This window comes from Onychostruthus taczanowskii, unplaced genomic scaffold, assembly GCF_017590055.1.
Source record: "Onychostruthus taczanowskii isolate IOZ18803 unplaced genomic scaffold, ASM1759005v1 scaffold87, whole genome shotgun sequence".
Classification (NCBI taxonomy): domain Eukaryota; kingdom Metazoa; phylum Chordata; class Aves; order Passeriformes; family Passeridae; genus Onychostruthus; species Onychostruthus taczanowskii.
The window spans coordinates 3,139,351-3,167,331 of record NW_024506662.1 but is presented as its reverse complement, the minus strand read 5'-3'; the positions used below and the strand labels follow the sequence as shown (position 1 = coordinate 3,167,331).

Below are 27,981 nucleotides of genomic sequence, written 5' to 3'. Positions count from 1 at the left end.
GGTGCCTGGGAAGCCTTGACCCAGGCTGCTTGCTCAGGAAACAGGCCCTGTAGTAGTGAGATCATGTGAGAACTTCCTCCTCTGTCCATCTTGGCATGATTTGGGCACAGCCTTTGGCAGGCAGATGTAAGACATGGGTCTCAGGAGAAGGCCAGTAAACAGGAGGGCTCCAAGATCCAGAGATGCAGAGATTATTCTTGCTGGGTCAGCTGTCAGCACTCTGCACCAAAGTCCTTCTAAAGCTGAGGCTTGGCTTAGATCCTACCTAATTTCATCAGCTCTATATCCCATCTCCTGTGCTAGGGAGTTGAGCATCACTAATCTCATCTGCCTCAGCCTGCTTCTTACCCTCTTGAGGGCTTTAGCCTCATGAAGGTTTAAAAATAGAGCATTTGTTTGAGGTCCTTCTCTTCCATTTCTAACAGCAGATTCTCTTAGGGTTTTTCAGACTTGTGTCCCTGAGGACTAGGAACTGATTTTAATCAAAAAAATTAGAGAGGATATTATCATAATTGGATGAATCTCTGAGCCTTCACAAGTGCCAGAAACCTCATGGGGACTGCACTCACATTTCAGAGCTGGCAAACACAGATGAAGGGGCCTGAAGATTTTAATAGGGGCACCATCCCCATAAAGTTGGCCTTCACAGCTTAATCACACAAAGATGAAATGTAGAAGTTTTCTCTCTTTATCTAGCACCCCACTGATCTGAGCTGCCTTTGTTTTCCGTGCTGGCCTCAGGATTTGTGAAATGTATTAAGCTTCTTGTTGCTTTTGGAAATAAGAGTCACCACTGTATTATGGCCAAATCATTGCTTTTCTCCCTTATTGACCTTTTTTTTTTTTTTCTTCAGGCTACCAAACACCCTTGACTTTGTTTGTGGGATGGTTAATCAACAAGTCTGTCACAATGATGGATTCCTCCTGAATTGTTGCTTAATTAGCTTGGTTGGAAGTATAAATCAAGTGGAATACCAATTCTTCCAATGCCACAGACAGGCAGCCATGCTCAGCTTGACAGCAGTGAGTTATTACTCTGCCCCAGTGCAGGATCAGCCTGCAGGCACCAGCCTGCAAAGCCAGAGGGGCCGTGGGTTGGTCCCTGAGAGCGCAGGGCCACACACAGCTGGGTGAAGGGCTGGTGGGATGGAGCTGAAGGTGGCCTCTGTGCCTGGGGACACTGCCCAGAGCACCAGCCCCAGCAGCTGCCCACAGGGAGACAACCCATGGAGAGGTGATGTTTCTCACCAGGGGTGCCTGGTGGCTGTGCCTGCTTTTCAGTGAAGAGGAGACATTTCAGTTTGTGGCCAGGCTGAGATACGAGACAAGGATCTTTGTCTCCTGACAGGCAGAGTTGCCTTCCACAGAAAGGCAATTACGCATCTCAACAAAAGGAGAAGTAATACACGGGCTGCAAATTAAGATTTTTGAGATTAATCTTAATGGCTTAGTATTTTTAGAGATGAGACTTTCACACAGCAAGAATTTAAGTATTTAAACCAGTTGACTTGAACTGAATTTTGCAACTTGAACAGAGATGACTTCTCTGTAGCTACAAAGAGCTTGTTCCCAGCAGGTCTGAGCCATCTTGAGCACCACTGAACTGTGTGGTGGAAGTCATCCAGAAGTACTTGAAGTTTTTTAATTATCCCAGGCTAAGCTACATAAACCTTCCTCTGAAATGATCCTACTAATAAACCTTTTTAGCAAAGCTTATTTATTTTTCCATGGCCCCCTTTTTATCTTCTCTCTTTGCCACCATTTGCAGAGGGCTTAATTAGTGATTAACGATTTCAGGTGGGATGTGTAAGTCCTGCTTGGCAGAAAGAATCAGTCTGTTCAAAAATTACTGAAAAAAAAAATTAAAATAGTCTAATTTTACTGATCTCTAATTTCCAGTGGAAGAGTGGGTTCAGTGGCCCCTCTTGCCCAGGATGTACCTAGCTGAGCAATGCTCTCCAAGCTGGTGAGCGAGGCAGTGGCACAACACAGACTGTCCTCATGGAAACAGAGATCTGTCCATGATGATGTTTCCATGATGCAACCTCATGGTTGCATCTTTACCTGGTGATGTAGTTGTTGCTCCAGTGTGCAGCATCTCCCTGGCAAATGGGTAAATCTGTTGCTAACGTGTGGATGCCTCAGTGGAAACCTGGGCAGAGGGTCTGGGTGAGGCATGGTGTGAATTATATTGCCATGGCAACCTGGGATTTCTTTCATCCATTGACATTTGCATCCTTCTTTTTTGGCATTTTCACAAATAGAGTCTTTTTTTTTTTTATTTTTTGATATATCTGAGTGGAATAGATCACTAAATTTGCTGTTAATGACATGATGAAAAAGTATGAAAGTGAAGTTCATGTGTGGGTACAGAATGATTACAGTTGTTTTGCAGGTTTAAGTTAAATTTTTGAGCAGGAATTATGTCTGAAGAAGCCCTACATTTTTAAAGACATTAGGACGAAGGAAGAGAATGCAGTTCAGATAGACTTTTCTACTCCCAAACAGTCCCAGTATAGATTCTGGAAGTCAGAAAAAAGCAATGAACAATTTGTTCTATATCTCTAATATGCTACCCAATTTCTGTAGCAAATAAAATGGAATCCCTATAGTTGAAGAACTCAAAAATGCCTGAGACTTTTTTTTTTTTAATTTATTAATAAAAGGTATAAAGAAAACAAAAAAAGATTCTGGTGTTATTTATGAATTAGGACTAATTTCTTCAATAATTTTCTGGCACTTATAAATGGCAGAAGAAAATGAAGAAATGATTAAAGTCAAACTGTGTCTTAATTGTTCTTGTAACCTACATCTTATACACTCCTTTCACATGAAAGGCACAGGTCTGTTCTTTTTCATAGTGGTGTTAATGGAGCTGGTCCTAACTTCTGAACTATCTACAGGAAGATGAGAGAAGATCACAGTCAACACTGCCAGCTTACCCAGACCACTGAGTACTACCAGCTTGCCCATGGAGTACTTTCATTAGCAATTCTTCCTCTCCAAGGCACCTCCAGTTTGCCTGGAAAGGACTCTTCATCCCAGCAGCTTGGAGTGCCACCAAGCATGAGGACACCTGGCTTCACTCCTTCACCACCTTCAGGGGTTTTTCAAGATGGCTTTTGTATGGGGTGGCCTTGGACACTGCTCTGTGAGGAGGAAGAAAAGTCACCTGAAACATAGACGAAGAGACTCACTCAGACCACAGCCAGCTTCAGGTCAGCCTTTAGGAATCACTAACGGGAATATTTTTGCCAAGAGAGCTTTTTTCAGCGAATGCCAAGTGCTTTTTCCCACATCAGTCACAGTTTGTTAGGCTCCAGTTTTACCAGTTCTGATCCTCTGAGGGTCCTGTGCCACGACTGCCCAGGCTCCAGCTGCAAGTGTCTGCTAAACTGCTCAAGTGAGCTGCTTACAAACACCCTGCAGGCAGGATTTCATTCCAAACCAGTAAGTGAAAATTATGATTAATTATATATTCCCAGAAGTTATGATCAGTTTATGAATGATTCATTAAAAAAAAAAAGACTTAATAGACTATGAATATAATTTGCAAGTAATAATTTAAGCAACTTCATCTCCAAAGGCGAGGTCCTTCTCATATTTACCTAATGACAGTCTGCAGTGCAAGTGCTGGGTGCAGTGTTGTGAATACTCTGTTTCCACACACCAGCACATCAAAATGCAGGTTTGCACTGTCCACAGCTCTGAATGCAAAGGGCAGGCTTAATTAGTTGCTTGCAGGCAGAGCTCAGGGGGGTGAAGGCATCACAGTGCTGAAGGCCAGCTCCCACCACAGCTGGACACACTGGATGTGACCAGGAGCCAAGAGGGGGGAGCAGCAGGGCACAAATCTTATCCTGGAGTCAAGGCAAAAGGCAAGGAGCCATCCCTGCCTTGGCTCTGAACCTTCCATGTTTTCTCTCTGGGGAGTGTAATTTACACTCCAGTTATGCATTTCCCCTTCCAACTTCTCAGCAAAGCTGGCACCCAATGCAAACTGCCTGCAGAAACAGGGTGTGAGACACCAGAGATGCTGTTCCTGTATTATTTATTGTTGTAATTCCTGCCTGTAGGAAGGGTTAGCTGGATGCAGTTAATGGATTTCAAAGAATGTCATGGGCTTGAGGTTTTTACTCCATTTTTGGACCAGGCTGATAAGGAAAGTGTCTGATTTGCTCAAGGATGCTCCACAAATTCCTGGGGTCAACTGCTCTTCCACTGCACATTTTACTAAGGGTTTCCTCCCTGCTTTCTCCTCAGTGACAAACACTGGGAGCAGCACTAACACCTTGACACTGCAGCTGGAGCAGGTGCATCACAGAGGGTTGGCAGAAGCAGCATGGACGAGATGGCTCTCGGGTGCATAAACAGCACAAGTCTTGCAGGAAAAGGCAGAGTCTTTCATGAGAACCAAGCAGCAAAATTGGGAAGTCCAGAGGAAAAAAGTCCAAACATCAAAAGAAGCACAAGGTAAGGACTGTAGTTCAAATGTAAACCAAACCACATAATTCTGTTAAAAATGTGAAGTCAGAAATCTAAGTTACTTGGTATACCCACCCTCTATTTGACTATACATTTGCTGCTGTGTAAAATATGCAGAGGTAATTGCAACCCTCAGAACTCAAAAATATAAATTATGCTCTCTCATCTGTTACCTTAGGTGGGGGCAAGTTTCTAGCTGAGCCATTGGTGGTCTGCTTGACTGGTGAGGTCATCAGCAATTCCCCAGAAAAAAAAAAAATAGCCCAAAGTCCAATTCCCTTTACATCCCTTCTCATGCTGCAGGCCTCTCCTCTTTCCCTCTTCCTCTCACAGCTTCTCTCAGAATCCCCCATAACTCCAGGCTGAGCTTCCTGCAAGGGCCCCACCCTCTCTTTTTAACACTGAGGAGATTTCTTACCATGACCTCTGGCATCTCTCTAGGTGTACATGACAAGGGTCAGCCACTGGAAAAAAAGGAGAGGAAAAGGTGCATTTAGACAGTGATGGTACACCAAGGGCTCAGACTTGTCTCAGGACCTTCAGGGGTGACCCAGTGACTGTAGTCCTTTTGTACTGCACGGGATAGTTAAGGGATTTTGGAACTGCCTCTTTCCCTTATTACAATTCAGACCCAGAAACTCTTTCCATATGTTGTTTTCCATGATAAATTATTGCAGCAGCTGCTGCAGGAGCAATTGCTGGGAAAGTGTGGCACCTGCCTGATTGCAAGTGGAAGAGATAGCAACTTCTGGGAACCTGGCTGTCCTACAGACTACCCTATAAAATAGGTCCAGGTCCTCTGCTTGCAAACTGTGCTCTGCCCTTGGTGCAAAACAGATTTAATGAACAATGAGGCTCTGCACTAACCACAGAGTGTAAACGGGAGCTGGTGAGATTGTAAAAGGCTCTTTTAAAAAATCTTTTTAAACACTGGGTTGTCAAATAACAGTCCCCAGACTGATAAAATGCAGTACTCAGGCATATCACTATGGAGCACAGCAGGATTTTTGCTTCAGACTAGCTGATAAAAAGCCTGATGTATCCCCATTCAGTGAGCTATCCTTCAGGCTGTGCTTTTAAGACAAACAGCAGCAGCAAGCATTTGTCTGCTGTTTCTTTCTTAAAGCCAAGATGTTTTGCAATTCAGGATTAACAGATGGGGCAGTAAGAAATGAGGGCATGGATTTTTTTTTTGGTTTTGTTTGTCACTTTCTCAAAGTCACTTTGAGCAATGTTTCCAGCAATGACAGGCTGGTGTCAGTAAGGGAAGACCCCATGCCTTGGCCAGGGATGGGCACCTCTGAGCTGTGCTCCAGTGGGGCCAGGGAACCCCGGGAAACACCTCCCACACAGGGTGCACTTCCAGCCAGGGAAAACCTCCAGCACTGTTTGCTAGGACAAAAGCCTAGCAACACACATCACACATCATCTTCAACTTCACCCTTCTGCTGACGTGTGCTCCCACCTGGGAGCTGGAGAGAAGAGAAGAGAAGGAAGGAGCATTCTTACCTCCATTGCTGTCATCAAAATTTGTGATCTGCCCTCTGCTAAGTTTTGGAATGCATCTAGGAGCAGAACAAAAAAACCCCTTATTTCATGAAGAAGAAGCAAGAATGCAGTGCAGACACAAGGCTGTGGCAGCTGAGGAGCAGAGCTGCAGTCCCTGTGCTGGGATGCTCTGCCTGGCTCAGTGTCCTGCCTGGCCATGTCTCATTTCTGTGCTGGCCCCTTCTGCCTTGGCCCTCGGATCACAGCCTGGAAAGGCATCCCAATTTTGGGGCCAGAATCTGGCAGAAGTGTAGGGACAGGCAGTGCTCAATGTGGCCTGCCTTCATCTCCTCTCCTAATTTGCTTCAATTGTTTTCCTGCCTGAAGAGTGACAGGAGGACGGTGAACTAATGAAACACATCTTCCCACAGGGAAACTTTCTGTTGGTCCTTTTCCATCCTCCCTGGCAGTGAGTGATCACAGTGTGCCCTAAAGAAAGTGATTCTCTTGAAGTCATTAGTATGCCTTGCAAGCTTTTTGCAGGGAATATAAATGCAGATGCTGCTGTTATTCAGCTAGAGTTTGAAATTAACATTGCTGAAAGTTTTTTTTGACAGAACACTTTGCCACCAGGAAATTTAAATCCATTCAAATATTGTTATTCTATGTGCATATTTATATTGCAGTATGTCTAGGAGAAGTCTTCAAACCCAAGTATTTGGATAAACTCAAAACACAGTGTTTTGAGGGTTTTTATTTATTTTGAAATTACTTTTCTCCTAGAAATGTGCTCTTATAACAGTAATAAAAAGTTGAAACAAATTTAAGTCTGTCTATCCCTGAATGACACATTTCTCTGGGAGCCTGGAGTTTCCCACCCTTGATGGAAAAGACTTTGTAAGATTACAGGTGTTTTGAAACGTGCCCAGCCTTAGCAAAAAGGCTGCTGGGAGAGGGTAGGAACAGGGCACAAGGGCTCATTGCTCATCTGCCCCTTAAGAGGCCACCAGAGCTACCTGTAGGGCCTAAGCAGGGAGGAAAGGTGCCACATCCAGCCTACACTGCTCTGAAGAAAGGCACAGAACAAGGAAATCCTCGTGTTGTGCCCAATCCCTTGACAAGGCTGTATTTGCAGGGCTGGGCTTGCACCCAGCAGTCTTTTTAGGAAAAAGTGGCAGCGCTGAAATTACCTCCTCTGGGCAGAGGTAAGTGGCTCTTTACTGCTTCATTAACTCCAGTTAAATAGAATTTGCAAAGAAGAGGCTGCTTTTGGTTTGGGTCTCATCTCTGGCTATCTTGAAAGGATGAATAATGATTTAATGGGACTGATTTTATCTTCCCTGCTGCATTCACATCATCATAAAGGTTGACTGCCTTTTATTCCCACTTGGCACCCTTATCCTCTCCTGTAGCAAACTTCCTCACAATGATCTAAAAAAGTTTGAGAAATGTATTTCACATTAAACCCTCTGTAAAGTGATAACTGAAAGAGTGGAGAGCATTTTAAAATTCTCATTACAGACAGCAATGAAACTTTTAGATACTCCTTTCCACATGGATGCAAAGGATTTGTCTTTACATTGACTCTTAAAATGTAAAAGGATCTTTTTTAAACAACAAAAAAAAATACTGTGGCAGTAATTTAGGCATAAAAACTTTCATCTACAGCAAGTGACATGTATAATCACAAAAAATGGGTGTTTGCAAGATTTTTTTTTTAATGAAAGCATTAAAATCAGGACACGCTCTGATTTTACAAGGCTTTCAGAGCTGCTTCTGCTGTACTCCCTTGAAATGGGATTTTCAGCAGTGTCATCCAAGCAGATCTGCTGACCACTGTTGGCCCATTAAACATCAGTGCTAAAAACACATGGGAGAAAATGAATGCTCGTTTCCATGCACTGTTGAAACCCAGCTCATTCCAGAGATGAAATAAATTGCTGTAGCAATGTTCTAGCACAGGGGTCACAGTTGCTGACTTTGTTTAACTACCAATATCTCCAGTCGAAATGCTTATTATTAGAGTAGCAAAAATTACGATTCTGTAAAACAGAATTTCATTTCCATTCAGGCAAAAGCTCATTTACAAACCCTCCCTCCTTGCAAGTGCCAGGCAATAGTTGGATGCAACACAGGGAATGGGTTTGTTCATCCACAGAGGATACTGGACTTTCTCCTAACTAAAGAACTGAGAGAACTTTACTGAACACTGAACTACTCTCTTGCAGCCAGTTGCTCCAGTGTGTGGCATTCGCATTCTCTGAACAGACAGAGACATTATTCTCTCTCTCAGGTTTTTTTTCCTGCAGAAGCACAGAGAGAAGAAGATAAAAACAATTCTTATCTCTACTTGCTGCTCCTGTTGTTGTGCACACGTGGAATGTGTTAGGAAGATTGTTTACCTGAAGCGATTTGTCAATTGGCTTCTGCTGAGGATTTTGTTTCCTTGGCCAATTGGCTCAAAGCTGTGTCCTGGCTGTCTGGAGACAGTCATGACTTTTCTTTAGTATTCTTTGTAGTATAGTATAGTGTCTCTTCAATATAGTTGTAATATAGTATAGTTTTAATAAAGCAATTGTTCAGCATTCTGAATCGATGGAGTCAGATGCCAATCATCCCCAGAGTTGGGGTCACCTAGTTTTCTATGCCAGTGCACAGGAGACGAATCCAGCTGCTGGCAAACAGCCTGCCCAAAGAGCTGCCTGGCCCGGGCCAGCTGTGTCCCTTCCGAACTACGCCGCTGGACCGGTGTTATCACGCCTTGTGTCGCGTCCCTCGTCCCTCGCCCCTGCTCCCAGCCTGGCTTTGCAGGCTCCCTGCTGCCACGTGCCCTGGCGTGCTGGCACTCACGGCTCATGGTGTCGAGGCGCAGCATGCAGCACACGAAGTCGCAGCAGCCAACCCTGCCGCTGCCATCGCCGTAGCGCAGCGTCATCAGGCGCAGCAGCTGCGCGTCGGAGGCCAGACCTGCCGAGGGAAGACACGCTGGGAGGGCATGCAGCAGCTCTGCTGGCCTCCTGCAGCCTGCCAGCAAGCTGGGGACACCCTCAGCCCCCTTCCCTCTCTTCCCCTGGGCAGCCTTTCCCCCACTTCGTGCCTAAGAGTTGGGGCGGGGTAATGGAAAACCAAAGTCGCCTCACTCACTGACTCCCACTGCGGCTTAAGTCAGCAAGCTGCAAACACTGAGCTAACTCATCTAGTGTTGTCTTGCTTTGCCTTTCTAGCTTTTATTTTCTATAAGAAAGGGTGTTTTTCTTTGGGTCATAACTGTAAAAGTCTGAGCGTAGCATTTCCGATACCACCGGCTCCTTCTGCTAAAGAGGCAGATGCTGCATTGCTGCATGCTCAGGCTATTACGCTGCATAGCATGCCTGGGATTCTTAATTTTTACATTTTCTCTTCTATTAGAAAATGGTGAAGGGTGCATTTCTTTTTTATTAGTTGATTATTCAGTATTTGTGTCGCAGTCTGTTTGGATGGAAATCGGTATTCAATTGAATGAACAAAAATTGCTTTTTAGAATGATTCTTTTATTAGTTAAATAAAACTACCCTAAATGTGCTGGCTATATAAGAGGAATGATTTAAATATATTTTGCACTAAAAGCTGATTTGCAAAACAAAAGGGAAATTTTCCGCAGAGAGCTGGACTGATAGCTTTGGTTTAATGCCTTCTCTGAGACTTCAGAAAAGTCTCATTTGCTCGCTCCAGGTTTTAGTAGCTCAGCTGGATGTGAAGTAACTTTCCTGCTTTTTCAACCAGCTCTAAACTTTTCCGTTTCAAATGAACTCATCATGGAGCTAAATTAGTTGAAAAAGCAGAAATAAAAGAAATGGCTTCTCTACACCTGTGTAGGGAGAGAGAGCTGATGGAAGTGGTTTTGTACCACCATTGACAAACTCTGGTTGCATGAGCCTAGTTGGAGGTCTCCAGCAGGAAGCAGGTACATTATGCTGAATAATTAAAGAATGGAAATACATTTGGGCTTAAGATACATTTCAAGTTAAGGTAAACATGATTTTATATTCTTTTCAAATGAGATAAAGATAAAAATTAAAAATTAATCTAATTAATTGTCCTCTTTGAGTCTGGTTTTAAAGCACTGTAGCAATGAGCAATGAATTCTATTTTTAACCTTTTGAAGACAGTAGGAATTCAATCAAGCTCTCTCCAGAGAGCAGATTCCAGTAAATATTACTTATGGGATGCTACAATCAAGTCTTACCCTAGTAAAACACCAAGAATTTGGCCAGGTCAGTCTAGGATACACTTGCTCTGAAATCTGCTCACTTGGCAACATCTCTCAATTAACCTCATCAACAAAACTGAAGGGTCAGTCCTCTCTGTTCCCAAGAATTTTCAGCTGATTTGTAAGACTACTTCCCAAACCTTTTGTCTGCTGGATTCCTCCCTCTGGTTTTGGCCAAGATGCTAATTACTGACTTGATGTTTCCCTATTTATAAAAATTATTTTGAATCATTTGCTGTTGCCAAAGAGGAGTTTGTAAATACATCAGGCCAACGCTGCTGCATTTCAGGGCAGCACTGCTGTTAATGCAGCTGGCCTGCTTTACTCTGATCCATTATTATTATTGGAAGCATTAGGAAAATAGTGAAAATTAAGCACACAGTGCAGTGTTTTGTTGGGGAAAGCACTGAACACTTCAGGGAACAGCTGCCTAGGAGCTGGATTTAAATACATTAATACCATTCCCAGAGGTAGCACCAAGCTCCCAAACTCCTGGGGTTCCTGCTCAAAAGCCAGGACAGGGATCATCCCATTGCCAAGCCAGATTCAAATCCAGATGTCTGGCTCAGAGGGCAGCAAGAATGAGCTTGTAATTTTCCTCCCCACTCAGAACTGCTTGTAGTCAAACATGTATTGAATTTGCCACTTAACAGTGCCTTTTTATCCCTCCAAACAGCTGCATTGTTTTGGCTGACAAGACTTTTCAGTGTACAATTTTCCTCCCAGTTTTACACTTTGGCATCTTTCTCACAGAATGGCCCTGGCAGCTTCTCCTTTGACATCTGGCACATCAGTGCTGCTCTTCTCAGACAGGTGCTGATGCTTTGCCCAGCTCTCAGCAGCAAAAAAAAATTATATATGCATCCCCTCAGCTGATGGCTTCCAGGGATAGCAATCCTGCACCAGTTTCCTCCTGGGACAGCACCCCTCTGAGCTCCAGGCAGCCAAATGGGAGCTTCTCTAGTGCACAATTAAAAGGGGATGGCTGTGTCAGAGATGTACTTCATGCACAAAATCTCCTTTGAGAAAACCCAGCTGAAACGCTTCACTCGTGCGCACTCGCTGAAAGTTTCAGCACTCGGCAGCCAACAGAGGTCAGTGCAAACTAAATAAATGCCTGTCAGTGGGGCTTTCCCTTCTAAATTTAGTCACTGCCCTGGAGAGAAACTGCAGGAACTGAGTGAGGCAAGTGCAAGAATCCACTCTTCCTTTCTCCTTTCCTCCCCGCTGGATGTTCCATCCATGACCGAGAAGCAGGTCTGGCCAGGGCTGCATTTCTCTGCATCTTTCTGCTGGCTCCAGCACAGACCTCTCAGCAGAGCTGTGATCTAACTGGCATCTCTGGGAAATCCAAGCCACTTTCTCCCTAAAAGTATTTTTTTTCTCTCCTCTTTCTTTTTCATCCTTTCCCTCAGTGCCACAGGGGAAACAAAGGGAGCTGCTCAGCCCCTCTGGGCGTACCTGCTGCCTGTATGGCGTTCTCCAGTTCAGCAATATCAAGAAATCCAGAACGGTTCCTGTCTTCCTTGAAGAAGATATCCTAAAATACAGTGCAAAGGCAGATTTCAAGCTCTTACCACCATTCCCCACATTTAGTACTACAACTGATTCTCCTCTCTTAATAAATATGCTGCAAAGTAGTTCAACAGGTGAGATGGAGTGGCTGTGACAAGGGAGACCCATTTTCAGAAGGCTCTGACAGAATGCTACTGTGTAAGAAACCCACAGTTTGGGGTGGGAAGAAGCCTTTTTGCTTTCCTAAAACACACCACACCACATTTGAGGTGCTGTCAGTGGGAAGAGCACCCCTGTCTAGATGGGGAACTAGGTGGGCTCAGAGCATCTCAAGAGGAATGGAACAAATTGGAGCCCACCCAAACCTGAGTTTTGAGGAAATCCTACTGTCCTGCACCAAGGCTGAGGGAGAAGGACCTGACACAGAGAAGCTGCCATGCATGCCCTGAAGAATTTAAGTGGGACCCTAATACCATGTCACTGCTTCCAGTGCTTATCCTGGAGCAGAAACATTTCTCCCAGACAAGCCTTTATCAGATCCTATACATTTCCACTAGAAACTGCAGAAACGAGAAAAGACATTTTTTCAGATGACTCTGTTCAAGAAGTCATTTCAGCTTAGAAAGCTTTTCTTAAAAAAAAATAAAAATTGCCAGTGGTGGCACAGACATGGAGATTTCCATCAGATTCTGAGCCTAATTGGCCTTCCTACCTTTTCCCTCCATGCTCTCTGTGCTGGAAAAGCCTGGACTGCTCATTTGGAGCACTTTACACACCCCACTGCCTCCCTTGCGTGAGGAGGGAACTCTGACCCGCTAAGCAAGCAACCTCTGCAAGGCTGAGAGCACGGAGCAGCTGCTCCCTGCTGCTGGAAAGCCCCGGGGTACAGAATCCACAGAATCCACATAACCCAAAGCATCCACAGCATCCGCAGCCCAGAGAGAGCCACCCCCTCCCTCCCCCCGTACCATGTACTTAGTGAGGCTTCGCCAGAGGCTCCCGAACTCCTGCAGGGTGAGTCTTCCATTCGAGTTGAGCTGTGCATTTAGTTAAGAATCGAGCATTTAATGAGAGCTGAACCTGGCTGTCTTTGCTGCTGAGGATGCTGCCTGCACAGACCTGACCACATAAGATGCAGCCTCTTCTGTGGGTCACTTTGTGCTGAGAAAACCAAGAGTTTTCCTGCTCTCAATCCTGTTTAAATCCACCTTCTTTGTCACACTGCACAGCTGCTCATGCCTGTCCTCACAAACTACAAAAGGTTTCTATTTATAAGGCACCTTTAACCACAGGGGAAGCTGTGGTGACATTTAGCCCCGGAGCATGGACACCCCTGTGGATGAACATGGCCCCATGGCCTTGCCTCTGCACAGGACCTGCTCTGCCTGGTTCCTCCAGGAGAACAGGCACTGAGGAGCCAAGAGCACGAGGAGATGATCCCAAACCTGCTCCCCTCCATACTGCACCCACTCCAGTGCAGGATGGTGAAACCTCCCCGAAAGCAAAACCCATCACCAGTGAAATACGAGCAGACAAATGCAGCTGTCGTGGAACCTGAGTAAAAAAAGCTGATCCTGGCTTTGCAGGCCAGGATAGGTCACACTGTACATGGGTTATCTGCAGGCCAGAGAATTAAAAATCCATCCTGAATTATAGCAGAGCACAGGCTTTCTCAGCTCTTTGCACGTGCCATGCATTCACAGTGCCCACTTATCCCAGGACAGGCTTTGCAGAGGAGGAAAAGTCTCTTTCACTGGCTAGATGCTGAAAGCTGGAAAGAGAGAGGGACTTCTGGTCATTTTTATTCATTCTGTGGCAGTTTTTAAAGGTCTGAAAATGTCTCAAAGCTTTTTCAAGGCATGGAGGAAAAGAGACAATAAGCAAGCAAAGGGGAAGAAACACACGAGGGAGATGTATGTTTCCATCAAGGAGCCCTCTTGTTCTACAATGGCCAGAAATGTATTTCTTGTGTTGTCTTGTTAACAGTAAAAAGACTGACTCATTCAGCTAAATAGGAGATACACTGGAAATAGACTCTGGGATGGCCTGCGAGGCCAGTGCCTGGGATTCAGCAGTGACAGTGTTTCTGCCCCTGACACCAGCATTGCTGGCAGCCTGCTAAAGTGCCACCCAAGGCTGGCACCACCACAGAACAGCTGAGCTGTGCCTAAACTCTGTCCTGCCTCCTTGCCTCAGCTCTGCCTGAGACCCCCACCCAAAGGTGAAGGTTAGCGTCAAGCCCCAGAGAGGGCAAAATGAGAACAAAAAGTCAGCTGGTAGCAGAAGGTTGATCCTCACCTGGCAGCAGACACACCAGAGCCAGGGCAGGCACAGCAAAGTCCTGCATGGACTATGGGACAGTTATTTATTGGGGATTTGAGCTAATATTTACTTGCAGGTTCTCACGCTGGGATGCTCAGCTCAGCCATAACTCAAGGCAAGGATGGGCAGCACCAGGGAAGTTTATTGCTTCTGCTGAAAGGATACATCCATCAGAGCTAAAATGCCTCTGCATGAATCAAAGCTGAATGTCCCTCCCAGGCTGGTCATTTCATCTGCAAGGATTGACAAAACAGAAGGAATTAGCAAGAGCAAGGGCTGTGACAGGCATCAGGACACCGTTCTGAGGGAAGGAGGACACCAGGCTGAAGCTCACACAGCTGGTTCAGGTTCTCAAAGGGCTCTGTGCCAAGCTGAGGGAATCTGCACATCTCAGACACCTTCCTCAAGGATAGGTGCCCTGCTTGGGCTCTGCACAGTCCCTGCCCAGGGACAGAAACACTCCCCTCTTCACATAAGGGAAATGACAGTGACAAGAAAGGCCACTTATGCTGATTTAGCAACTCCTAAGAGCACTTTGAGCCTTGTGCATGGCTGAGCTGGCTCCAGCCCCACAGCTGTGCCCCTCTCAGGCTCTCATCCCACAGTGCAGTAAGCCACAGTGAGGATTGTTTAAGGACCATCAGGACACCATTAAATCCTATGTCTAATTGACTCTAATCCCTAAGGCTAGGGAAGCACCAAAAACATTAGCTGGGCTGCTTTACCTTGCAAGATCACTTCATTAAGGAGTTGTTGCAGCTGCGAGGCATCAATAGTTGAGCCCTGGTGCAAAATAAAACACAAAGAGACGTCTGTGAGCACAAAGTTTTCTCCTGTGTTACTCTTGCCCAAAACTTTTTTCCTCAGGCACTGTGGCAACCAAGAGCCCCTGTTTATGTACATCAAAGGAGCAGCAGCATCCCCTCTGGAGCATGACAAGGCCCTCCACGCTGCCGGGCCACTCCAGGTCCTTCCCTACAGCTGCACTGCCACCACCACGGGTTTGTTCTGCAGGGATGGGGAGCTGTGCACGGGCAGCACAGCAGGCTCTGTGTCAGTGGGCTGGGAGCACAGGCAGTGCTGCCCATCAGCCATCCCAGACACCCCCAGGGCCCCTGGTGTGTGGCAGCCCTGCTCCTTTTCACCTTCACGCATTGATGTAACCATTAACTGCGAGAGGTTCATTGTGCAGAGGCTTTTGACAGCGATTTTTTTCCTCTTGACTAAGTCAAGGAGTTCTTTATAACAGTTTATTAAACCATTAAAAGCATCTCCTGTGAACACAGAGCTTGGCTCTGAAAGAGCAGGAATCAATTACTCAAACGCTGACTGATGTCTGGTTTCCAAGTGCTGAGAAGGCAAATGGAAAATGATGCTGATGAGAGGGGGGGGCTACCCAAGGCTTTCTAATTGCTTTCAGCAAATAAACAAACCAAAGCAAAAAAAAAAAAAAAAGAAAGTACACATGCAAGCCCATCACCAGCTCAACTATAAATCCCCAATATTCCACTGATATATGGCACTAGACAATCTATCCCAGCTGAATGTCCCATTTTTCTGGGGATTTTGGCAGGTCAATCAATACCATTTTCAGGGTATCCACTTGAGGATGGACCTACACTTCCAAAAAAAAAAATTCTAAATGGATTTGTATCAACATCATAGATCAGTTTTTCCACAAGTCCACATGTGTTTTTTTAATTAATTTTTTTCCAACAATATGTTTTAGAGAGGGTACCTGCTTAGCGTACTTTAGGAAAAGAGCCTTATAGGAGCTGCCCTGGCTCTGCCTTGGTACATCCTGCATGGAAAACAAAGAGCAGACATAAATAATTCAGCTACAAAACAACTGGAGGCAAAAGTCTGCTGATGCAAACAGCACTTTAGAGGGGCAGGGAATGTACAGCACAGGCTGCAGTTTTCACACCCACAAAATAAAGCAGACTAGGAGTGAGCAACTGCTACTGAATGAAGGAAGAAGCATATTTCAGGTGTTAGCAGCTAGTAGAGCAGGAAGGAGCAGTTCAGGGCTTAAGGAAGATGACAGAACACATCCAGGGTGGAATTCAGTGAGTCAATACTTGAGTATGGAGATACAAGGCTGATCCTTTTTGGTGGACCTTGGTTGGGACCACTGCTCAGGGCATGGGGAGGTTCATGTGAACCAAGTAAACAGAGCACAAGCTGACTTTTCCTTTCTCTTGCACCTTCACAATCCCAAGACAAGCTTGGACCATACCCGAGCAATTGCACATCAATAGTTAAGTGATTTTTTTCAACCTTCCAGTGAAAAGATCCACCAGGCACTAAGGGGAATGATTCTTAACATTATAAAGTCTTCAGAAAAAATCTAAGCCCAAGATCCAACACCTTCATCTCTGTGTGAGACACTTCATACCAAAGAAGCCCAAATACCTGAACAGGAGCAGAAACTCTGGGTACCACAATTCATCAAAGTCAAAACACTGGCTAAGAACAACAGCCAGCTAAACTGACAGCTTGTCAGTGGAAAGAGATAAAAAGTCACCATTTACACTACCCCTCTAATGGGGCTTAATTGTGGCTGGAAAATGAATCACAAGGAAAGGACTCCATTTTCTGTTCTCCTTCACACCTCTGGCTTCAAAGATCTGTGTCTTTGAAGGTTGTAAATAGCAGCTTCTCAGTGGCAGGGCTTTGCTGGTTGGACCAGCAGGGGCTGGACCAGCCCTGGCAATGTGCACAGCTCACAGCAAGAACTCAAAAAACCCACGGAAGCTGGGCTGGAGAGCACAAAATGAGGTTTGAACTAGAGATGCAGCCAGTTTCAAAGTGTGGTTTGCTTTATGTCTCTTTCTCTGAAGATATCCTGATGAAAAGCAGCAGAAATCTGATTTGAGTCTCATCCCTATGGACTCCTGTGCTTTATAGGGTACGAGCACTTAAACTGAATCATTCCCATGGGGAAGGCATGTCCAATCCCACTCATAAGAATTAAGTTTCCCTCTCTCTCCCCCATAGATATATACCCATTTTACAGACATTGAAAGAAATTAGAATCTTTTAAGCATTCTCTCCCCTGCTATATTTGGTTTGTCAAAGTGTTAAAGACGGTGAGGTGAAAAGGACAGATAGACAGACTGACAAAGGGACTGCATAACACCTGTTTCCTCAAAAAGCAGGCTCTGAAATAGACATATGAGAAGAGGAAGGGCTTTGTTGTCACTCCCATCTCTCCAGAGAGGTGTCCTGCCCTCCCAGCAAGGTTTCAGGGTGCCAGAGTCAAACAATGGGACAGCAGTGGGTGGTAAAGGGAGAAAAGAGCAGAAGAAGAGGAGTCAGTAGAGGTGGCCAAATGCTCGCCACCAGAGCCTTCACCAGTTTTCAGACTCTTACCATCGGCAGCCCTGGGCTGGTCAGGGAGCTTGAGTTCCTGGAAAAGATTTACAAGAGTCAAACTGGGAGGAAAGAGCCCTTTCCAGAGCACTGATTTGCAGCTGTGGAGGAAGGCAGGCACCAGCAGCAGCACTCAGCCTGCCCACAGCCCCACAGGATGCTCAGCACCCATGGCCCAGCCTGGCCCAACTCAGACCAGGCTGCTGCACCAGTCCTGGGTCTCTCTGTGCAGACAGGTCTGGGTCTCCATCTGCTCTGGGGCCACTGCCCTACCCAAGCCATCTCTGTTGGCACCAGCAGCAAAGAAAAGTAGCCTGTCTCACCCTGAACATGCCAGGACTGACCCCACCACACAGAGCACAGAGCCCTGCCTTGAGCCACAGAAAATTTTCACCTCCTTTCTCTTTGCTCACCTTAACAGTCAGGAATAAAAACAGCATCTGGGCTATTAAAAGGCAACATCTAAATGTCTGCAGACTGCCTGAAACTGGGCCAGGGTCACCATTGCTAAGACACACTTAGCAGCCACATTTAGTACTTGAGTTTTGCTTTCAGTAGAGGAATCAGACAAGCCAGGTTCTATTTTTATAGCATCTGTATAGGTAAGTGCTGCAGAGACTCTCTGGAAGGTCATCTCCACACCTGGCTGAACTCAAGAAGGTCTGTGAGGGTCAGAGGCTCTCCTGAAAAGTTCACTTCCAGGGCTGAGCTGTCTCACACATGACTCACTCTGCTGAAGGCACTCCAGCCCACAGCACAGATTCCTTGTGTTTGCTTCCATAACTCAGGAGCTGCCTCAGTTGGTTCTGGGCTGTTTTTGCCAGGGGCCAAAGCCTGGAAAGCAATCTCATTATTAAGATATGGGGCAGTGAGGTAAGAGCTGCAATCACTAAAGCTGAGAGGAAGGCACTGCACAGTGATGCTGGCAGGTCATTTGGTGAGGCTGGGACTCAGAGGTTGCTTACTTGGAGTAAACCACACCCAAATACAATACAATACCACATTCACTGGCAATGTGAGTGTGTGTGAACTCAGACCCATTTTTCCACTAAACTTATCTTCAAGGCCGCTCTCATGCCCACAGGGAGCTCTGCCTGTCTGTGAGGTGGCTGAGTGGAAGGATCAAGGCCTTTCACTGCTCTTGGCCTCTCCAGGTCCCACTCTGAGCAGAATGGGATCTGATCCATCTGGCATCCAGCCAGCCGAACGTAAGAAACTACTGAACAGCTGCTAAGAATTAGGGAAAACAAGCTCCCAGTCCTCCTCTCAGCAAAGAGAAATGTCCTCACAATCAGGGCTAGAGGACATATCTCACAATTATTGCTCTCATTGTAGCAAAGCTGAGACCCTTTGCAGGGTGGCTGCAGATGAGCTCCTGCCCTGCTCTGCAGTGGCCACCCTTGTGCACCTGATCCCACCCAACAGGTGCTTCACACTCCTCTGTGCCTTCCCCACCCTCCACTAAAAGCAAACTTCCCCATCAGTTATCTTGACAGCAAATAGTTAATTCCTGGCACACTGAGTCTGGGGCCTTTAAGAGTGTGTATCATCTTACTCATGGTAGTCTTGATTCTTTATGAAAATTCGTAAGAGAAATTCAAATTCCTGGTCCTCTGCTGCAGCAGGAACAACGGCGTAGGTTCCTGGGCTCAGGATCAAGTAGCTGGTCACATCTCGAGTCTGGAGAAAGGTTTGCTTCAGAACTCTGGAGTTCTCCTGAAAGAAAAATACAGATGGCTGTCTTCCTGTTAGGAGCCAAAGTAAATCAGACAGCACAGTCCCAGCAGCCTGCCATCCCCACACCTCTCTGAACACACACTGCATCTGTCAGGTCTCCACCTCCCCTGTGGCCTGAAGAGCCCAGCCAGGGGACAGGCTTTTCCCAAGGACATATCAAAGCTGGTCAAAGGTGGAGAAACTGAAAGAAACAGAAGCCAAAATGAACTTAAGGAGATTTGAGGAGAGCTTCAATTAACATTAAGCAGAGTTCACGGAGGAATCAAGGATGAATGCTATTACTAAAAATTTGCCTGAGATCTTCTGAGACTCAAAGAGGTCGGAGAGCCCTCTAAGTATGTCACCCAGATGACAATGCTTCAAGAATCCCAATCCAAACTAGCAAGTGTCACAAGAAAACTCAGTATTCTGATCTTTCATCTGTTATTCCAGTATTTTTTTTGCTGAGATGAAACAAATATAATGCAACAGCTATTTACTATGATGACATGTAAAGATAGCATAATAAAAAACCCTTCCTTAACATATTCCCCAAAATATATCAGCGTGTATAAATTCCATTTAGAATGGTTATGCAGCGTGGCAGAGTTATTTATGAGCCATGCCTTTGGGAGACAATAACATAAAACTGCTATTTTGGAAGGGGGGAAAAAAAAAAGAGGATGACTACTGTTACAGAGGGCTGGGAGGTACACAGACTGCCAAGTATTATGGGTCAGATCTTGAGCAGATAGAAATGGGCAGTGCTGCAAAGAAATAAATGGTGTAATACTTTTTTCCCCCCACTTCTGAGCCTTATTCCACATTCCTTCTGGTAAAAAAAGCAGAAGCAGATTAATATCTCAATGGAATCAAAACTGGTGTGAGATAAGAATCAGCCTCTATACATTTCTCAGCGCTATCACACAACATTAAACTTCCCTCACAGCCATGTATTAGTGTTCCACGTCTATATTTAATCAAAGGCTTCCTAGAGCTATCAGATACGTCCATTCTGCTTTGCATCCCTGCCTGCACTGCATTCTCCCCTCATCCTGCCAAGGGATAATGCTCCTTTTACTTCACAGCAACAATTTGATGCATCTCAAAAGGTACTGAACAACGGATGGTGCTGCTCATGAATCACAGCAGAGAAAGCAGACCTGGGAGGAAGAGTGAAGCCACATGAATCTTGCCAACTGCACCCTCCTTGTGCAAAGAAACCCCTTGAAAACTTTTACCTAAAGGTCTTCTGACTGCTCTAAGGCACTGAGGCTGAACACTGGGAAATAAACCGAGGGAATGGCGCTCACACCCAGTCTGGTTTTGGCTCCTGGGCTTGGCTTTTGCTCTACCAGGACAGGAACACCAGGCTGGCTGTGAGGAGCTGGTAGGGCAGCTCTCACATTAAAATACTTCATGTGTGTCCATGAGGGAATGTTTTCTGTATAACCCTCTGTATGAATGTGCACCAATATCATTATATTGATAAAAGCTCTGGTGTGACAGAGCAGCCTCACTGCTCCCTTGCCCTCCCTGCTGCCCAGGTGCTCCAGAGTGATCCTGGTGCCTGCAGCAATGCTCTGTTCTGGCCCTGCCCTCCAGCTCCTGTGTAGGAGGTCACTCATAAGGCCAGAAACCCAAGTGACCTGAGCCCAAAGGGAGCCTGAGGCTCGCAGTCCACAGAGGCCATGCCATCTAGACTTGACAAATTCATTGAGGTTCATCCATCCTTGATCCATCTCATACAGGAGAGAGAAAATACACCTGAGCATCAACTGGAGGGGAAGAAAAATTTTAAATATAAAGCAAGAATAGAGAAAATCCATTTCCTAGTCTGCTTCCTGATTAAATAACCCCTTTTTGGAGGGAACCAAGACCTATATCATCACCTCTCAGTGAAGGCCACGCCTGTTCAAATGGGTAACTGATCACGGTGGATGTGTATCATGCAAGAGCACACAGAGACCTCCATGGCTGGTGACTTTTGGGGATGCTGGAAGGAGCAATTCCCCTTTCACCAGGAGCAGCAGCTCTTTCTGAGTGGCACAGCTGGCCCAATGGAGTGCTGCAGGCTTGATACCTGCACAGGACAGAGGATATCCTCCCACAGGGATTGTGAGCTCCACTTGCTGGAGGGATGCCTTTTTAATGACATCTTTTATTTCTCAGACACATTTTTTTTTTACGAGCTACAAAGCCATGCTCTTCCTTTATGAGGAGCTGTTAAACTTATGGCATCAATTATTTAAAGTCTGGGACGGGGGCAAACCTCTCCAGTAATGAGGAGAATGAGGAGAAATTAGGGTTATAGCAACCCCTGCTTCCTTTTTAGCCTTTGGGTTTGGAACAATAGCCTCCCACAGTCATCAGCCAACAACAAAAATACTTTGGGAAAGGCTAGCATCCATCCATACTGTGCTTTCAGTAGGCCTGGTAGTGCTCTGAGAACAGCTTGAGAAGGCACCTCTCTGGACAGTCACCAAGAAAAAAACCCGGAGAAATTGTAGTGGAGGTCGCGGGTGTCTGAGTGGATTTCCCCTGGCTCGGTCTCGAGCTAAGGCTTTCATGTGTTTTGTAAATGTTTCTACACAACTTTTCAGATAGAAAACAGGAGGATGAGTGAGACAGGTCCACTTTGGGGAACAAGAGACAATCTGCTTCCCTGCTATACCTGGAGTGCTGCTCGAGGGCTGTGGCTAGTGCTGGCTGTGATGCCTTGTGCCCAGCCAGCATGGCATGTCACCAGCACTGCTGGCACAAAGGACATTGCCCTGGCACATCTCCTAACACAGGGACTCCCTCAGTCTCCCAGGGCTATTCTGGGATGCTACAGAACTAAAAGTGCCACCTTTTTCTTAAGACATGAATAAAAGAAAGTCTGCTTAACTCTATTTTTACTCTGAGTTTCTACAATAGAAGGCACCCAGAAATTCACACCACATACTGACCTTTGGCCTTTTTGGCCTTTTTAACAGGCCAAAAAGCAATGCAGTCTTGCATTCCCCCATACAGGTAAAATAAACCACCCAGAAAACAACAGTGCCCACATGATGTCCGACTATGCTTACCGTGGTGATGAAAAAGCCAATCCTCAGGTTTTTTTCATCCTGCACATGCTCAGCGTGTTTTTGCATGAGTGAAATTGCTACATTACAGGCTTTCGGGTTGTGATCAAGCACTTTGAAAAAATACTGAGGGTTTGTTGAAGCTGCACCTGCTGAGAAAGTGTTAATAGGTTAACAGTAGGCTCAGAGGTGTCCAGCAGTAGCCTGTTGTGTGAGATCTTGCTTGTGTTGACCCAGAGGAGCAGGCAGTCATTGCTCCAAGATCCTTTCATTACAACAGAGCACCGTGGTCTCCACACTAGCACTAGGAACTGAGGCATCTGGAGGTAAACTAATTGCACATTTATCATTTTAGAAATCTCTGGCAGAGTCACAGAAGTCGTGTGGATTTCTCAACCCCCCTACACCTGCTTCACCTACACGGCAATGTGGCACACTTTCCCAGCAGCAGAAAAGCAGTGGCTCTTAATCAGGCACCTGACCCAGAGGCTGAGCTGAAAAGGACTGTGGCTTTGAGGTGATAAACACATAGAAAAGGACAAAATGGAGCAAAGCTATCCTCTTCTTCCCTGCTGCTAATGCTTGTGATGGACAGACAGAATGTCGAGCACCAGAGGGAAATAGCTGCTTCTTGGCTTTGGTTAACAGGAAGCATTCCTGGTTAAAAAAAAAAAAAAAAAAGCAATGAACTACCCTAAGTGGGGAAAGAAGGACTGAGATGGCAGATGGACAGACAGAATGTCGAGCACCAGTTTGGCAACCCCCATTTTTTCATTTTCTAGCCCCTTGCCTACAAGATAGCATTCCTGGTTAAAAAAAAAAAAAAAAAAGCAATGAACTACCCTAAGTGGGGAAAGAAGGACTGAGATGGCAGCAGAGTAGATTTAGAGCCAGATCCCTGTTTTGGGTGACCTTGAAAGTTGCAAATTTGAATCATTGTACTTGGACAAGGCCTTTACTAGAGGGCTGTTGGGAAATACAGCTCCAAGGAAAATGGCTTTGCCTGCACACTTTCAGTTCAGGGCTTTCTCTGGAGCTTGGCAACCCCCATTTTTCCATTTTCTAGCCCCTTGCCTACAAGACCCTTGCCCCTGCACCTCCCTGCTCAGTCCCAGTGACTGTGATGTGCAGCAGCACAGGCACTGCTTTGTTATCACACCTTGAGACCTGGCGATCAGGTCAGGAGCAGGAGCCTGAAAACTGTCAGCCAAAACCTGGTTGCTGCTAAGTCAAGGAGTGCCCTTTGAGGAAAAAAAAGAAGCCTCTTCACTGATCAGATACTACCATCCTAGATTAAAAACACAAAGCCCAAACACTGATGCAGCTTTAAAAAAAAAAGTGAGATGAGATAAGATAAAAATGTAAAAATATACTACTACTGATTGGAGCTTACAATGCCAGAAGAGTTCTTGCACAGGCAGTAAAACCACTGGTCTTATCAGATGAGGAAGACCTTTTTACCTTAAAAAGTAGAGCTTTGTAGCACAATTTTTTCATTCCATATCCATTCCCTTTCAGAGTACTTTTTGCTCTTTAAAATCAACAGCCTATTTGCCAGACCAGACTTTCTGATGAGGTGCCCAGTAACACCTACTGCAAGTGGCTGAAAGAAGATATACAAGCTCATTTTGACTTAAGGAGTCCAGGGTTCCTAAATCACGAGTCTCCCATTTAACTCAGCAGCCAGCGCTGTTGCTTTGTTTCTGCCTCTTTAGCTGACGAGTGCTGCACTGGGAAAAGGCAGGCATTAACACCTGGCAATCAATACTTGTGCAATTCGGAGCTCAGAGTGAATGTTTCACACCAGTGGAGGGGAAGAGACAGCCAGGAGAGCGCAGTGAGCATCCATTACCCTGGGAATAGCGGCTCCTCCTGGTGGGAAGGCCCGGGCTCCACAGGTTGGTGTAGCTGTTCAGGGACCACGTTGTTGTGCGGTGCTCATCTCCAAAGTCCAGGAATGTTGGGGTGTTGTTACATATGTACAGCCATGAAAACTGCTCCTGGAAGTTCTTACAGGACATCCTGCAGAGAAGGAGGGAGACCTCATCGTTCAGTTTAAGACAGAAGGACATTGCCAGCAGGTCAGGGAGGGAATCCTGGCCCTCTGCCCAGCCCTGGTGAGGCTCATCTGGAGTGCTGTGTCCTGTTCTGGGCTCCTCAGTACAAGAGAGGTGTGGAGCTGCTGGAGCAGGTCCAGTGGAGGGCTGCAAAGATGATCAAGGGCCTGGAGCTTCTCCCTTCTGAGGGAGCTGGGCCTGTTCAGCCTTGAGAGGGAACCTCATCAGTGTCGGTACCTGAAGGAAGGGTGTCAGAGGCTGGACCAAGCAGTAGGACAAGAGGGAATGGGCAGAAACTGAACCACAGGAAGTTCCACCTGATTATGAGGAAGAATTTCTTTACTGTGCAACTGACCACACACTGGAACACGTTGCCCAGGGAGGGCGTGGAGTCTCCCTCACCGGAGTATTCCACAACCATCTTATCACAATCCTGTGCCACGTGCTCTGGGATGACCCTGCTTGGGCAGGAGGCTGGACCAGGTGACCTGCTGTGGTGCCTGACCCACTCTGTGATTCTATGGAGACACCAGTTAGGTATCCACATTCACCCCATGTCTTCAAAAAAGATTGCTGAGAGCTCTGCTGGCTGCTGCCTTGTAGAAGAGCTCAGCTCTCAATGCATTTTGGGCTGCCCTAACAGCCCCTAATGGCCCAGGGTAAACCACAGGGCACGTTCAGGGGTATCTTGCTGGAGCCCTGCCATCTCCAGCACACCTCTGCCACTGTCCCTTGCCCTTGCACCTCCAGTGTCCTCTCCCACGCTCGTGCTTCACTCAAGCCTCACGTGTGTGTGTCAGACCCACCCGCTGCTGCCCTGCTTTCCTCAGAGCCCACAGGGCAGCTGTGCACTTTCTGAATAATCAGTTTTTCTGGGGGACAGACCACGCATGGCTAAGCTGTATCTGGGGGCAATCAGAGGCAGTGAAAAACCACAAGCACCTGCAGAGCAGTCAAGTGCACAAGCTCAGTGACCTGCTTAGCCAGCTGTCCTCTTCAGGCATATGTCAGTCCAAGGTTCAAACTACACACTTTATGAGGAGAGGTGGTGTGACAAAATGACCAGGTCTCAGAGGGCTGGGTTTTTACTTCTCTCACTTTTCTTTTTTTTTTTTTTTTTCTTTTTTTCATCAGCCTGTCGCTTAATCTTGGCCAATTCTATTTTTCCAGGTCTTGTTTCTTTTTTTTTTTTTTTTCTTTTCTTTTTTTCATCAGCCTGTTGCTTAATCTTGGCCAATTCTATTTTTTCAGGTCTTGTTTCCACTGACACCACAGAGTCAGGACAATCTCCAATTCGCTGTTTGCACACAGCTAACACAGGGTGCCTTGAGCCACCACCAAGAACAGAGAACTGCCAAAATTGCTTTTCCCATAATGAAGGCAAATAGAAAACCCAGTAGACAAAGGATCAATAGGGAAATACCAGAATTCTCCATCATCCTTATTTCTGAGGAGGGCTTCTCTGTATTTAGGCTCAACACGGTCCCACTGAGGAGAGCTGCAAAAAAGAACAAATCAAAAAGATGTGTGGCACATTTTTTCATCTTTGGCTTATTCCTCTAAGCAGCCTGTCAGGCCACGAGGGATCAGGAGGGGTGAACAAACTGCACATTGGAAACAGGACTGTGGGTGATACCTTCATAGCCAAGGCCAACAAATGAAACTCTGTGCTTTGCTGTGCCTGAGCTGCCCAGCCTGGGGTGGGGAATCCTTCCCACTATCCTGGTCACCTGTCCCCGTGCTGGAGAGGTGAGTGAGGCACCAAGCCACAGCACTCTGAAGCAGTGATATTCCACTGACATGTGGAGAGCACATTACCCAGTCAAATGTGTTGTTTCCAAGCAGCATGTTTATAATTAAGTGATAATTGTACTTTCTGCAGAGTTTAAGACAAATAAACAGCACGTGAATCAATAATTTATTGATCTGTGCAGCTTACCTGCGAATGTGCTGCTGACATTTCAATTACACTTAGGGTTGTAGTCCACCCTTCCAAAATGATGGGAGGATGCTGCCTGAGCAGAGAGCTGTTATCCCAGCCCTAGACATGTCCACACAACCCACAACCCTTCCAGATGCAACACTCCAGCCTGACTTTTCTCAGCAGAGTGCCTGTGTGTGGTCCTAGCAACAGGGAGGGGTGGGACGCTATTAAACAACCCAAGAGCGACACAAGAACATCTCTCTAATCATGGAAACACTGATGCAATTCCAAAAGGAAAACTAAGATCTATTTATTTACAAAACACTGTTGCAGCCTATATCATTCCTTTCTTTAGGAAAGAGATGTTAGATTATCCACACAGGCAGCCAAGTGGTCCAAAGCTGCATGAAGGATCCAAAAGATTAGTTCAAGCCGTTCCCTGGCACTTTGCCTCTGGAATAACCAAGGACCCTTTCTGTCCCTCTGTGTTCAATGCTGCCCTGCTCCATGGACTCGTCTAACCATCCTCTTCCCAGAGTCAGACTCATGGGAGCAGAAGAAAGAAGAGGAAGGTGGATGTGTGATTTCTGCAGGAGAATTCAATAGAAGCAGCCAGCCAGCATCTGAGGACGTGGTCAGAGCTTACTCCAGGAAATAAGAGCTCTTTCATCCATGACTTCTGTACAATTATGCACTGGGTAAAATGCATAGACACAGACAAGAAGGGACACCTGAGCATAGCAAGGCTGCATTAGTTTCCCCTGGATTGTCTTTCTGCAGGCAGTTGCTATGCAGATGGAAATAATGCTCATAATTAACTGATTTGGAAATATCTATTTTGTTAAAATGGGTGCAGGACAGAGGTTCTTATAAAAGATTGATTCACTATGACATTAAAGCTTTAAGACCCTACTTATCACTCCAGGGCCCCTTCCACTCCCCATGGCCCCATGGATTCCAGATCCTGATGATATGTTTCCAGCCATTCTTGTAGGGGATCTGTAAAGAGGAAAGAAAAACAAACTTAGTCATAGTTTTTCACAATTGTGATATTCAGTGAAGTGTAATAAAATGGAACTTCCTCTACACCTTAGAGACCAGATTTAACCTCTGATCTCATTTTCCCAGCAGTGAAAAATCAGTGCCTTCTGCTACACTGCAAAGGAATGATGTGTGAGAGAAAACCGCGCCCATTTTGCTTTCCTGAGGATGCTGAATAGCTGACACAGAGAGAGGCAGCAGCATTCCTGTCACACTGCATGAATCCAACAGCCTTGGGAAACTCCAGTGCCTAATTCTGCACATCTGATGCTGTGAGTCAGCAAAGGCAGGGACTTTGAGGAATGAGGTCAGCAGACTGCCTGGAGTGAAAGGCAACGGTGAGCACAGGGCACGGGTGACGAGCAGAACCTGTGGGGCTGCATCTACACCGCTGTGGTTTGCAGCACCTGGGGTTTCTGGTGCTTTCCTCCTTTTGCTGCTACTGATCTAAGTCAGAAGCTATTAACTTTTGCCAGTGAAGCCAAAATGGTGGAAGTGGAAAGGAGAAGCAAACCTTTGTTTTCTGGCTCTCCTGATGCACACAGGCAGTGTTGGAAACAATACCATGGCAGCCTCTTCCCAGGCAAAGGCCCAGCCTGTAATCATTCCCCCTCAGGACAACCCCTTGGATGTCTTGGCGCTTCATTAAGTGGGGCAAAGACTGTTTCTCCTCTCTCACACACCAGGAGCAGCAGGAGGCTGGAACAGCCTGCTTCTCCTCCAGCAGAATCAGGCACCCTT

At 46.1% G+C, this 27,981-nt stretch overlaps 1 protein-coding gene across 1 annotated transcript in view; it reads right to left on the bottom strand.

Annotated features, from left to right (window-relative positions):
- Positions 1–2,894: 2,894 nt before the first annotated feature.
- LOC121346947 (calpain-13-like) overlaps positions 2,895–27,981 on the bottom strand; it is a 46,608-nt gene continuing 21,521 nt past the window's right edge. Inside the window, exons 9-23 of the mRNA XM_041425142.1 lie at positions 27,113–27,198; positions 25,699–25,773; positions 24,071–24,240; positions 22,222–22,367; positions 18,990–19,150; positions 17,435–17,471; positions 15,798–15,860; positions 14,785–14,842; positions 14,225–14,292; positions 12,706–12,774; positions 11,684–11,762; positions 8,824–8,940; positions 5,995–6,050; positions 4,904–4,949; positions 2,895–3,172 (exon numbers count right to left, since the gene is read on the bottom strand). Coding sequence (XP_041281076.1) covers positions 4,923–4,949; positions 5,995–6,050; positions 8,824–8,940; positions 11,684–11,762; positions 12,706–12,774; positions 14,225–14,292; positions 14,785–14,842; positions 15,798–15,860; positions 17,435–17,471; positions 18,990–19,150; positions 22,222–22,367; positions 24,071–24,240; positions 25,699–25,773; positions 27,113–27,198 — 1,212 coding nt within the window. The 3' untranslated portion in view covers positions 2,895–3,172; positions 4,904–4,922. The remainder of the gene's footprint in view (positions 3,173–4,903; positions 4,950–5,994; positions 6,051–8,823; positions 8,941–11,683; positions 11,763–12,705; positions 12,775–14,224; positions 14,293–14,784; positions 14,843–15,797; positions 15,861–17,434; positions 17,472–18,989; positions 19,151–22,221; positions 22,368–24,070; positions 24,241–25,698; positions 25,774–27,112; positions 27,199–27,981) is intronic.